The sequence below is a fragment of the Nicotiana sylvestris genome, chromosome 2, assembly GCF_000393655.2.
Source record: "Nicotiana sylvestris chromosome 2, ASM39365v2, whole genome shotgun sequence".
Lineage (NCBI taxonomy): Eukaryota > Viridiplantae > Streptophyta > Magnoliopsida > Solanales > Solanaceae > Nicotiana > Nicotiana sylvestris.
In genome coordinates, this window is record NC_091058.1 from 199,946,942 (window position 1) to 199,958,837 (window position 11,896).

General features: G+C 41.4%; 1 protein-coding gene across 1 annotated transcript; it reads left to right on the plus strand.

Annotated features, from left to right (window-relative positions):
- The first annotated feature begins 3,041 nt into the window (after positions 1 to 3,041).
- LOC138886148 (uncharacterized) lies at positions 3,042 to 3,724 on the plus strand. The gene is made up of 2 exons (XM_070167185.1): positions 3,042 to 3,227; positions 3,386 to 3,724. Exons 1-2 carry the CDS (start codon positions 3,042 to 3,044, stop codon positions 3,722 to 3,724), a joined length of 525 nt encoding a protein of 174 aa, XP_070023286.1.
- Positions 3,725 to 11,896: the final 8,172 nt, after the last annotated feature.

Sequence of the window (11,896 nt, forward strand, 5' to 3'; positions counted from 1 at the left end):
CCTGCGGGCCCCTGGAGCAATTGAGGCATTGATGTATTCATGATTTTCTTCGAGTATGTATTTTTTCTTTCTATTGGAGTCTGTTAGTCTATTTTCACGTCTATATTTTCGCTTTTCTGTTGGAGTCTGTTAGTTCCCCTTTTTCGAGTCTGTTAGTTTTTATGATTAAAATCGATAGGATAATTCATTGTAATCAAAACGTTTTTATTTCATGAAAAAATTTGAAAATCCCCAAAATGTTTTTGTTATTTATTTTTACACTTATCCCCCAGAACTACGCTTGGTCTGATTCATGCATGGTCATGATATGTAGGCAATCTCCATAGAATTCGATCATAACCAAAAAGAAGAAGAAAAGAAGAAGAAAAGCAAAAAAAAACAAGAAACTATGGGAAGGAAACAATGACAAAACAAGAGAGAAAATGAGGGAATAAAGAACAACGAGAAATCAAGCAAAGAAAGGCAAGAGTGGAAAAAGAGAAGTTGCAAAATGGAAATTAAGGAAGGCCGGGATGAAGCAAGCAACCGATCGAATGCATAATAGAAATGGTTAACTGTTTAGGTGCATTGCATCCCCAATATGCGGTTGCCTATCTGTTAAGCTCTAATCGCTAACAAGTTTGTTGTTTAAAATCAGTACAGGCAGCTGGTTAGTTTGTTTGGCATTCTGGAAACTCATCCGTACAACACCAGGTCCAAAAATAAGTTGATCATGATTAACCAAGAACTGGATGCAAGTGTTATTGATCCGTTGAGAGAGGGGAAAGAGTCTGATGTTAATCTGAAAAAGGAAGTGTATAAACCGAAACAACAGATGGCAGAGATGTACCAGGCATGGGTGAAAGGGCATCCACTACCATCCTACCTCGCCAAGCCTGCTTTCGTACCACCGTTGGCTCAATCCCAGGAACCTCCCATTGTTGATTCATCTCCAAGCTTTCCCATTTACCACCACTACCAAGGCACCACTTCCCAAACACTACCAGCTCCACCACCCAAACCAGTTCCATACCCTCCTCCATCAAACACCCCTGTTTACGTGGCACCCTCACCCGCTACACTCCACCGATCCTCTAGTGAGCCTTTATTCCAGACCCAGGATAACCAATACTATCCCTTAGAGCCTACTTTCAATGCCCCGGAACCTTACTCATATACTCCTCGTTTCGACCTCCCTGTTGAGACTGAGAAACCACCTAAAAATCCAGAACAGGAGGAGATGGTGAGGAAGGTTAAAAGCTTGGAACAGTCATTCAGAAACATGCAGGGATTGGGAGGCCAGGTGAGCGCGGCCTACAAAGATCTGTGTCTATTTCCCGATGTTCAACTGCCAGTGGGATTTAAGATGCCCAAATTCAATCTATATGACGGGCAAGGATACCTGGTTGCCCATTTGAGGGGATTCTGTAGTAAAATGAGAGGGGCCAGTGGGAAAGAAGAGTTGTTGATGGCATACTTTAGTTTGAGTTTGAGCGGTGCGGCGTTGGAGTGGTACACTCGTCAGGATCACGGCAGATGGTATACATGGGATGATCTGGCCCAAGCATTCGCTTGTCATTTCTAATACAACATTGAGATCGTTCCAGATCATTTGTCTCTGACTAAGATTAAGAAGAAGCCTAATTAAAGTTTCAGGGAGTACGGATTTCGTTGGAGAGAACAAATGGCAAGGGTTGACCCTCCGATGAAAGAGAGCGAAATGGTGGATTACTTTCTGCAGGCCCTGGAGCCCACTTACTACAGCCATCTGGTATCGGCCATAGGCAAGTCCTTCAACGAGATAGTGAAATGGGTGGCATGGTAGAAGAAGTGCTTAAGTCAAACAAAATCCTGAGTTACTCGGCTATTAAGGCAACTACCCAATCCATTCAAAACAGTACTGGGTGAGTAATCGGAAAGAAGAAGAAAGAAGTTGTGGCAACAATTTATTCAGGATCATGGTTTGGACCTAGGGTCCCATCACACCATTATACTCAGCCTTGACCCCACCACAAAACCTACACCCAAACCCCGTATAATCCACCCCAATATTACTTCCCATCACCATACCCTCATTTTTCTGTCCACCATGCCTAAACATACTCTCAACCTCTTGCCACACGCAATGGCGTGTGCCAGCCCCACAAAACACCTACCCAGCTCCACAAAATGCTTACCCATCTCCACGAGCCTACCGAAACCCCGTCGGCCTAGGTTTTCGGCCCAATCAAGCATTTACGAATGAGAGGTTGCAGCTGAAGAAAACCTTCACCCCATTGGGAGAGTCTTATACAGTTTGTTCCACAGGTTGAAACAATTGGATATGTTGAGGCCGATTGGGTCGAAATTTCCAAACCCTCATCCAAAGAATCTTGATTACTTTGTAAGCTGTGAATATTGTTTTGGTACTCCGAGGCATGATACAGAGAAGTGCTATCACTTAAAAAATGCCATCCAAGAGCTCATTAACACAAACCGGATTACAGTCCAAACTCCCGAGGCACCCAACATCAACCAGAACCCATTGTCGACCCATCAGGAAACGAACATGATCGAGATAGTACATAAGGGAGGGGATCCCAAGAAGCCTTCGTAGACCATCCTGATGATTCGGTCCGGTGAGGTTAAGCCAGTTAAAAAACCCACGATTGAAGGACAGTGAACAAATCGAGTGGGATAAAAGGTGAACCATCTGCAGTAGTCAAGAAAGGGTCCCCAAGTGATGTTGCAGCAAAACAAGAAAAGTCAAAAGTGGTTGTTCTAGGAGGGGCAAACAAGCCTATCATAATTGTAGAGGGTGCTCGTACGGATCCCGTCATCATCAAGCCTGTAACCCAGTTGCCGATAGTCAACAGCAAGGCTATCCCGTGGAACTATGAATGGGTGATAGTGACTTACAAGGGAAAGGAAGTGAAAGAAGAAGTCAATGAGGCCCATGGTTTAACTCGTTCGGGAGTTGCTTTGCCCCGGAAGAGTTAAAGAAAGCTAAAACCTCCAAAGATAACCCAGTTCTAGTGAAGAAAGCGGTAACTGAAGAAGAGGCGGAGGATTTTTTGAGAAAAATGAAGGTACAAGACTATTCCATCGTGGAGCAGTTGAGAAAGACACATGCTCAGATTTCATTGCTGTCATTATTAATCCACTCAGACGAGCATCGTCGGGCCTTGATGAAAATTCTGAACAAGGCTCACATTCCCGACAAAATTTCAGTAAACCATATGGAAAAGATCGCCAACAAAATATTTGAGGTGAACATACTTTCTCTGATGATGAGTTGCCTGTGGAGGGTACTGAACACAACAGAGCTCTCTATCTTACGGTAAAATGTGAAGATTCTGTGGTTACTAGTGTATTAGTTGACAATGGTTCTAGTGTAAACATCTGCCCTCTCTCTACTCTGAACAAGTTGAAAGTGGATGATGAGAGGATTCACAAGAACAACATTTGCGTTCGGGGTATTGATGGTGGTGGGAAAGATTCAGTTGATGATATAGTGCTTAAGTTGAAAATAGGACCGGTGGAATTCACCATGGAGTTCCAGGTGCTGGACGTAGCCATCTCCTACAATTTGCTGTTAGGCCGACATTGGATTCATGCCGCCAAACCAGTCCCGTCTACTCTGCACCAGATGGTCAAGTTCGAATGGGATAGAAAGGAGATCGTCGTGCATGGCAAGGATAATTTGTGTGCTCATAGTGATGCCATTGTCCCGTTCATTGAGGTTGAAGATGACAAAGGGCCCTAGGTGTATCAGGTTTTAAAACAGTGTCGGTCGAGAAAATTCCAAAAGGGAAATGCGTTCCAATTCCAAAGGTAACAGTTGCATCAGTCATGGCGGCCTTCGAAATGCTGAAAAATGGCTTTATGCCTGGTAAGGTTTTGGGTGCGTCCCTACAGGGTATCATAAAGCTGGTGTCCCTCCCTAAAAACTTGGGTACATTTGGTCGGGGATTCCAACCCACAGCCGCAGACGTGAAAAGAGCTAGAAAGTTGAAACAGAGGGCGTGGGCCCTTCCAAAGCCTCTCCCACATCTCTCCAGGTTGTTTGTCAAGCCCGGTGCCAGGAAACGCCCAGTGACAACAGTTCCCAGTTTTGTGGTTGACATCGATGAAGAGTTAATTGAAAGATTCCAGAGGTTGTTCAATGAGGTAAATGTGGTGGAAGTTGGAGAAGGTTCTAGCAAAGCAGTTGTGCAGTTTGTTGGGACGAATGCAAAGCTTAACAATTCGAAGGCTGCTCCTCTCCCTGCCCGGAAGGAGTTTTGGTAGTTTGCTTTGATTTTCTTTCAGTTTATCTGGATTATTCCAGGGTTGTAATTCAGATTCTATGTTCCGTCCATTTGGATGTATAAACCCTGTTATATTTTATTTTCAATGAAATGCAATTTCTCCTTCTCATCATTCCTGATAGTTTTATTTTTTGTTTTTCTTTTCTTCCCTGTACAGTTCTTTTTATGCTAGTTTCAATGACATGCCATGCATGAGGAATCTTCAGCCTAGTCTTAAAAGTTAATCTAATTCTGAAATAATAATTCAAGTAATAGAGTGTGATGATGAAACAAAATATGATGAGGATGAGGCCTTTGAAGAGATTAGTAAAGAACTAAGTCATTTTGAGGAAAAACCCAAGCCTAACCTAAATGATACAGAAGCAATCAATTTAGGGAACCCAGATAATGTCAGGGAAACTAAGATAAGTGTCCATCTTGAACCGCAAATCAGAGAAGAGATAGGTAAAGCATTGTTTGAATACAAAGATATTTTTGCATGGTCATATGATGACATGCCGGTTCTAAGCACTGACTTGGTGGTTCACAAATTGCCTACTAACCCGACATTTCCTCCCGTCAAGCAGAAGTTGAAAAAGTTCAAAACCGACATGAGTGTGAAGATTAAAGAAGAGGTCACAAAGCAGTTTGATGCAAAGGTCATTCGAGTCATGAAGTATCCCACTTGGTTAGCCAATGTTGTGCCTGTGCGAAAGAAGGATGGCAAGACCAGAGTGTGTATTGATTATCGTGATCTCAACAAGGCTAGTCCAAAAGACAACTTCCCACTACCAAATATCCACATTTTGATTGATAATTGTGCCAAGCATGAGATTGGGTCTTTTGTGGATTGCTATGCGGGATATCATCAAATCTTAATGGATGAGGAAGATGCAGAAAAGACGACATTCATTATGCCATGGGGAACATATTGTTACCGGGTCATGCCTTTTGGTTTGAAAAATGTTGGGGCAACTTAAATGAGGCCAATTATGACCATATTCCATGACATGATACACAAGAAGATCGAGGTCTATGTGGATGATGTGATCATAAAGTCCAGGAAGCAGTCTGACCACGTCAGGGATTTGAGGAAATTTTTCCAGAGGCTCTACAGGTACAATCTTAAGCCTAATCCTACAAAGTGCGCATTTGGTGTTCCATCGGGGAAATTATTGGGATTCATAGTCAGTCGGTGGGGCATTGAATTAGATCCGTCAAAGATCAAAGCTATCCAGGAATTGCCACCGCCGAGGAACAAGACCGAAGTAATGAGTCTGTTAGGGAGACTGAACTACATGAGTAGGTTTATCGCCTAGCTCACAACAAAGCCTATCTTTAAGTTGCTGAAGAAGGATGTTGCGGTGAAGTGGACTGATGAGTGTCAGGAAGCATTTGATAAGATAAAAGGGTACTTGTCAAACCCACCTGTGTTGGTCCCACCAGAACTGGGAAGGCCTTTGATTCTGTATTTGACGGTTTTGGACAATTCATTTGGTTGTATGTTGGGTCAGCATGACATCACTGGCCGGAAAGAGCAAGCCATCTACTATCTTAGCAAGAAATTCACATCTTATGAGGTTAAGTACACTCACCTGGAAAGGACATCATGTGCCCTGACTTGGGTAGCACAAAAGCTGAATCATTAATTGTTGTCCTACACTGCTTACCTCATTTCTCACCTGGATCCGTTAAAGTATATCTTTCAGAAGCCTATGCCCACAGGGAGACTTGCGAAGTGGCAGATTTTGCTCACGAAGTTTGACATCATCTATGTGACTCAGACTGCGATAAAAGCCCAAGCATTGGCTGATCATTTGGCCGAGAACTCGGTTGATGAAGAATATGAACCGTTGAGAACTTATTTTCTCGATGAAGAGATGATGCATATTGATAAGCTGGAGCAGATTGAAAAACCAGGTTGGAAACTTTTCTTTGATGGGGCTACAAACATGAAAGGAGTCGAAATAGGGGCCGTGCTTATTTCTGAAACAAGGAGTCACTACTCTGTTATAGCTCAGCTTCGTTTCTATTGTACCAACAACATGACTGAGTACGACGCATGAATTTTGGGTTTGAGGTTAGCTGTAAACATGGGTGTCCAGGAAGTCTTGATCTTGGGAGACTCGGACCTTCTGGTGCACCTGATTCAAGGAGAATGGGAAACACATGATTTAAAGCTCATACCATACCGACAATGCTTGCATGATCTTTGATCAATGGTTTCGATCAGTGGAGTTCACGCATATCCATAATGAGGTTGTCGATGTTTTGGCTACCTTGGCATTAATGTTGCACCATCCGAACAAAGCTTATGTCAACCCTCTGCATATTCAAGTCCGCTAGCAGCATGCTTACTGTAACATAGTGGAAGAAGAACTTGATGGTGAGCCATAGTTCCACGACATTAGGGAATACATAAGAATGGGGGTATATCCGGTGCAAGCCATGGGGGATCAAAAGAGAACAATTCGATGGTTGGCAAGTAGATTGTTCTTCAATGGAGGGGTTTTGTACAAAAGAACTCCAGATCTCGAATTGTTAAAATGCATAGATGCTAGACAGGCCACGTCTATCATGACCGAAGTACATTTCGGAGTCTGCGGACCGCATATGAGTGGGTATGTTTTGGCAAAGAAATATCTTTGAGCGAGTTATTATTGGCTCACCATGGAGCGAGATTGTATCAGTTTTGTGAGCAAGTGTCATCAACGCCAAGTACACAGAGATCTGATTCATTCTTCGCCATCCGAATTGAACACAATGTCTGCACCATGGCCCTTTGTTGCTTGGGTATTGATGTCATCGGACCAATTGAGCCAGCAACATCCAATGGGCATAGGTTCATTCTAGTATCCATTGATTATTTCACCAAGTGGGTTGAGGTAAAACTTTCAAGTCTGTGACCAAGAAAGCGGTGGTCGATTTTGTTCACTCAAATATCATTTGTCGGTTTGGGATCCCAAAGGTAATCATCATAGATAATGGTGCTAATCTCAACAATTATTTGATGAAAGAGGTATATCAACAGTTTAAGATTACGCATCGCAATTCCACCCCATATCGCCCCAAGGAGAATGGAGCAGTCAAAGCAGCCAACAAGAACATAAAGAAGATACTTCGGAAAATAGTGCAAGGATCCAGGCAATGGCATGAGATGTTGCCCTTTGCGTTGTTGGGTTATCGCACTACTGTTCGTACTTCAGTAGGCGCAACTCCTTACTTGTTGGTATATGGCACAGAAGTAGTGATACCCGCGAAAGTTGAAATTCCATCCCTCTGGATTGTTGCTGAAGCCGAAAATGATGATGATGAGTGAGTCAAAACCCATCTGGAGCAATTGAGTTTGATTGATGAAAAAAGGTTGGCAGCGGTATGTCATGGCCAGTTGTATCAAAAGAGAATAGCAAGAGCGTACAACAAGAAAGTGCATCCCCGGAAATTTGAAGTGGGTCGGTAAGTATTGAAACGCATCCTTCCACATCAGGCTGAAGCTGAAGGCAAGTTCGCCCCAAATTGCCATGGGTCGTTCATCATAACGAGAGTGTTGTCCAATGGTACTTTGTATTTAACAGATATAGAAGGAAAATGTGTACATATGACTATCAATTCTGATGCAGTCAAAAGATATTATGTATTATTTCTTTGGTTTAAATTGTGTTTGTTTGTACGTTGCATGTTTTGGAGATTGGAATGACGAAGACATTTTGTTCTGCTATCTAAACACTTTATCCGTTGTTACCCCTTTGAGCCTTATTTATTTATTTCCTTTCATACCCCTCTTTTGGAATCAATATGCAAAACTCATAAACACGAGCACAAAAGATAAGTAAAAGGGAAAGAGAGAAAGAATGAAAAAGAAAGGAAATAAAGAAAGAGAGAAAAAGAAAAAAAAGCAAAAAAAGAAAAAGAAGAAAAGAAGAGAAAGAAAAAGAAAGGAAAATCAAAGTAATTTCTATGACATGAACTACGTTCGACCTGATTCCTTTTAAGGATACGTAGGCAGTCTCACTGTTCTGTCCCATCAAAATAAAAATTCAAAAGCCCCCAAGCAAAGAAACTGGGGCAGAAGTCGTGGTTATTGTAAGAAATCTGATTCCAAAAGTTGTAATTTGGAACCCATTTGAACTGTTTTGAGCCTTTTGATATCCTTTCTTTCTAACCTTATGCAAAAGCCCACATTACGGTCCAAAGAAAGACCTTCCGATCAGTCTTCGAGAGATGCCAAGTCAAGCAAGTAAAGGCGATTCAGGTCAGGGGAAACACTCTGTTTTAAGCAGGAAAAATGAAAACAAAAATGAGAGAGTCTTGTTGGTGAAAACCCTCACGGGCACCGTAAGGCGATGAAAGTTGAGAGAAATCAAAATGAGAGAGTCTTATTGGTAAAAACCCTCATGGGCACCGTAAGGTGACGAAAGCTGAGAGAAATCAAAAATGAGAGAGTCTTATTGGTGAAAATCCTCATGGTCACCATAAGGCGTCAGTAAGTTGATAGATGAACAAATAAGAGAGGTTTGTTGGTGAAAACCCTTCAGGGCTCTAAAAGCCAAAGAAGGTCTGCGACTTGGCAAAAAGAATTGGGTTCTGGAGATCCTGGGGCACACGGTATGACAATTGAAAGTTGATTGGTAGAATAGACTAGGCTGATTAATCCGAAATGCATGCCATGATCATTGGTACCAGCTGCTCCACTCAGATAAGTTTCTTTTCCCTTTCTCCCTCAAACAGTCATCCAGTTTTGGATTTTCTTCTCTATTCTTAACTCTCAAAGTCATTGCATTTCATTTCTTTTGGTTTTATTTCTCTAAGGCTTTTTCAAATATCAGCCTTGTTTAACAAGTAAGAAGGAATTTCAAAGCTTACTACCAACTTCCAAATTGCACAAAGCAAAGAGAGGCTAGAACATGCCAGAGATAGTATGATGTAAAGTGGGACATCAAGTGTCAGTGAAAATTCTGTTGGTCGAAGGGTTTAGTAATTTCATGGGAGATGTATAGACTCAGATAGAAGGGTCAGAAAAGTAAAACAACGGTTTGGGTATAGAGCACTCGGGTCATCTAGTGTCCTATGGTTGAGGATCAGTCAGAAAGTCAAAACATGGTCAGCTCAAGGCAGCCAGTCAAAGCAAAGCACGGCAAGGGAAGAACCACCTTCAGCAAGAATGCCACAAACTAACAACCACATTTTAAACTGACAAGATTTTTCTTTGATTTGAAACAGGGGCAGAAGAATTTTGTTTGTTTCAGAGAAACCCTCCATAAGGAAAGCAAGTACCATACAGGTTTGGCCATAAATTCTTAGGACCCTCCTGGATAATGGGACCTAGTTTAAAATTCAAACATGCATGAGTAACAAGATCTAGCATAAGTCTTACCCCAAAGAAATACAAGTTGGCTTTGAAGTTTTCATTCTTAAGATAGGATTCAATTCGAAATTTTTAGGACCCTCTTGAATAATGGGACTTAGCTTTAAGACTTCCATTAGATAACAAGATTTAGCATAAGTTCTGCTGTAGGGAAGTATAATTTAGCCTTAAAGTTATCACTCTTAAGATAAGACTTGATTTTGATCTTCAGGGCCCTCCTGGATAATGGGATGCAGTTTTAAGACTTTCTTAGATAACAAGATTTAGCAGAAGTCATACCTTTAAAAGATATAATGTAGCTTTAAAATTGTCATTTTACTAGGAGTTTTCAGGACCCTCCTGGATAACGGGATTTAGTTTTTAAATTCTTAGAGCTTTTGGGTACCATGATTCGATTAACACTCATAGATGTTCCCTATATCCAACTGGGGAAGAAAAATTTCTTTTGTTTTGTTGTAATCAGATTTATAGGCAACAGTTTCAGGGAATACAGTTAAAGTGTCAGTAATTAGGAGCCCGCTTGGAAAATGAAGGGAAACAGTAAGGTTCAAAGGAGTTCAGCAATCAGGAGCCCACCTGAAGAACAAAGGGAAGCAGTTCAAGTTTCGAGGAAAAGCAGCACAGGTGTTGGTAATCAAGAGCCCACCTAGAGAACGAAGGGAAGCAGCAAGGTTCAAAGGAGTTCAGCAATCAGGAGCCCACCTGAAGAACAAAGGGAAACAGTTCAAGTTTCGAGAAAAAGCAACACAAGTATTGGTAATCAGGAGCCCACCTGGAGAATGAAGGGAAGCATCAGGGTTTAAAGGAGTTCAGCAATCAGGAGCCCACCTGAAGAACAAAGGAAAGTAGTTCAAGTTTTGAGGACAATCAGTGCAAGTGTTGGTAGTCAGGAGCCCACCTGGAGAACGACAGGAAGCAATAATCAAGAGCCCACCTGAAGAACGAAGGGAAGCAGCAATGTTCAAAGGAAGACAGCAATTAGGAGCCCACTTGGAAAACAAAGGAAAGCAACAATATTCAAAGGAAGTTCGGCAATCAGGAGCCCGCCTAGAGAACAAAGGAAGAAGAAGGCATGTTTTGGAGGAGAGGAAGATAATTCAAGTGTTGGAAATCAGGAGCCCACCTGGAGAACAAAGGGAAAGCAACAAAAGTCAAAGGAAGATGGTTCAAGTTCAGCAATCAGGCGCCCACCTGAAGAAAAGGGAAAAGTATCTCAGATTACAATTCAAGTCTGCAACAAAGGAATTTCACCCAGAAAGTACGAGTCAACAGAGCAAAAGGAACTGCAAGATCAAGTTTGAAGATATATATAGGATTCTTGTAATTCATAGATCATAGTTTAGTCTAGCTTCTTTCATTTTGTCTTGGTGTAATAAGGAGTTCAGTAAGCAGTAGCAGCAGCAGCAACAGTAAAATCACAGCTTCCTGGTAGTCCCAGCTATCGAAACTTCCCAACCTACACTGACCTGATTCCTTTATAGCCAAGGATATGTAGGCAACCTCGGAAGTAGGGTGCGGTCAAATCTTTCAAAAATGTTTCCCACAGAGTATTCAAACGGGCAAAAATCTCTCGTATCCGCTCACTTTATCTTTGCACAAAAACTCTCCGTGTTTCCTAGCAAAGAGGGGCAACTGTGAGTACGTGATTTTTTCCCTATATGAATTATTCCCATAAATTCAAACAAAATAAATTTTTCCCATTATTTGCAATTTCGTGGATTTTTGTAGCATATTTTTAATTGCTTGCATTTGTCTGTGCACGTTCATTTTATTTAATTCATGAAAAATACAAAAAAATACATTGCATTTGAATTTAGGATTTAATTTTGCATTTTTAAATTAATTAGTAATTTAGTTGTGTTACAAAAATAGAAGAATCACAAAAATAACTCATTTTTGTGTTTAGCTTCGAATTTTGTAGTTTTCTTTTAATTTGGTAATTAATTAGTTGTGGTAAGTATTATTTTGAGTAATTAATCTAATTTGGTAGGGTAATTTGGTTTAGGAATTCATTTAGGTTTTAATTTTGAAACGAAAAGAATTTTTGAAAATAAAAATTAAAAAAGAAAAAGAAGGGAATTAAAAGATGTCTGAATTTTGGGCCTTCAATTAAAATTCTTAGGCCTAGACGTTTTTTTACTCAATACCTGCTCGAGTCCAGCCCAAACCCATGCCTCAACCCGGTCCGATCTCTATGCCTAACCAAACGACGCCATTTTGGATCACTACCATCTCAATCGTTGGATCACACTGGTCCAACAGACCGGAACTCGACCTCCCCTAA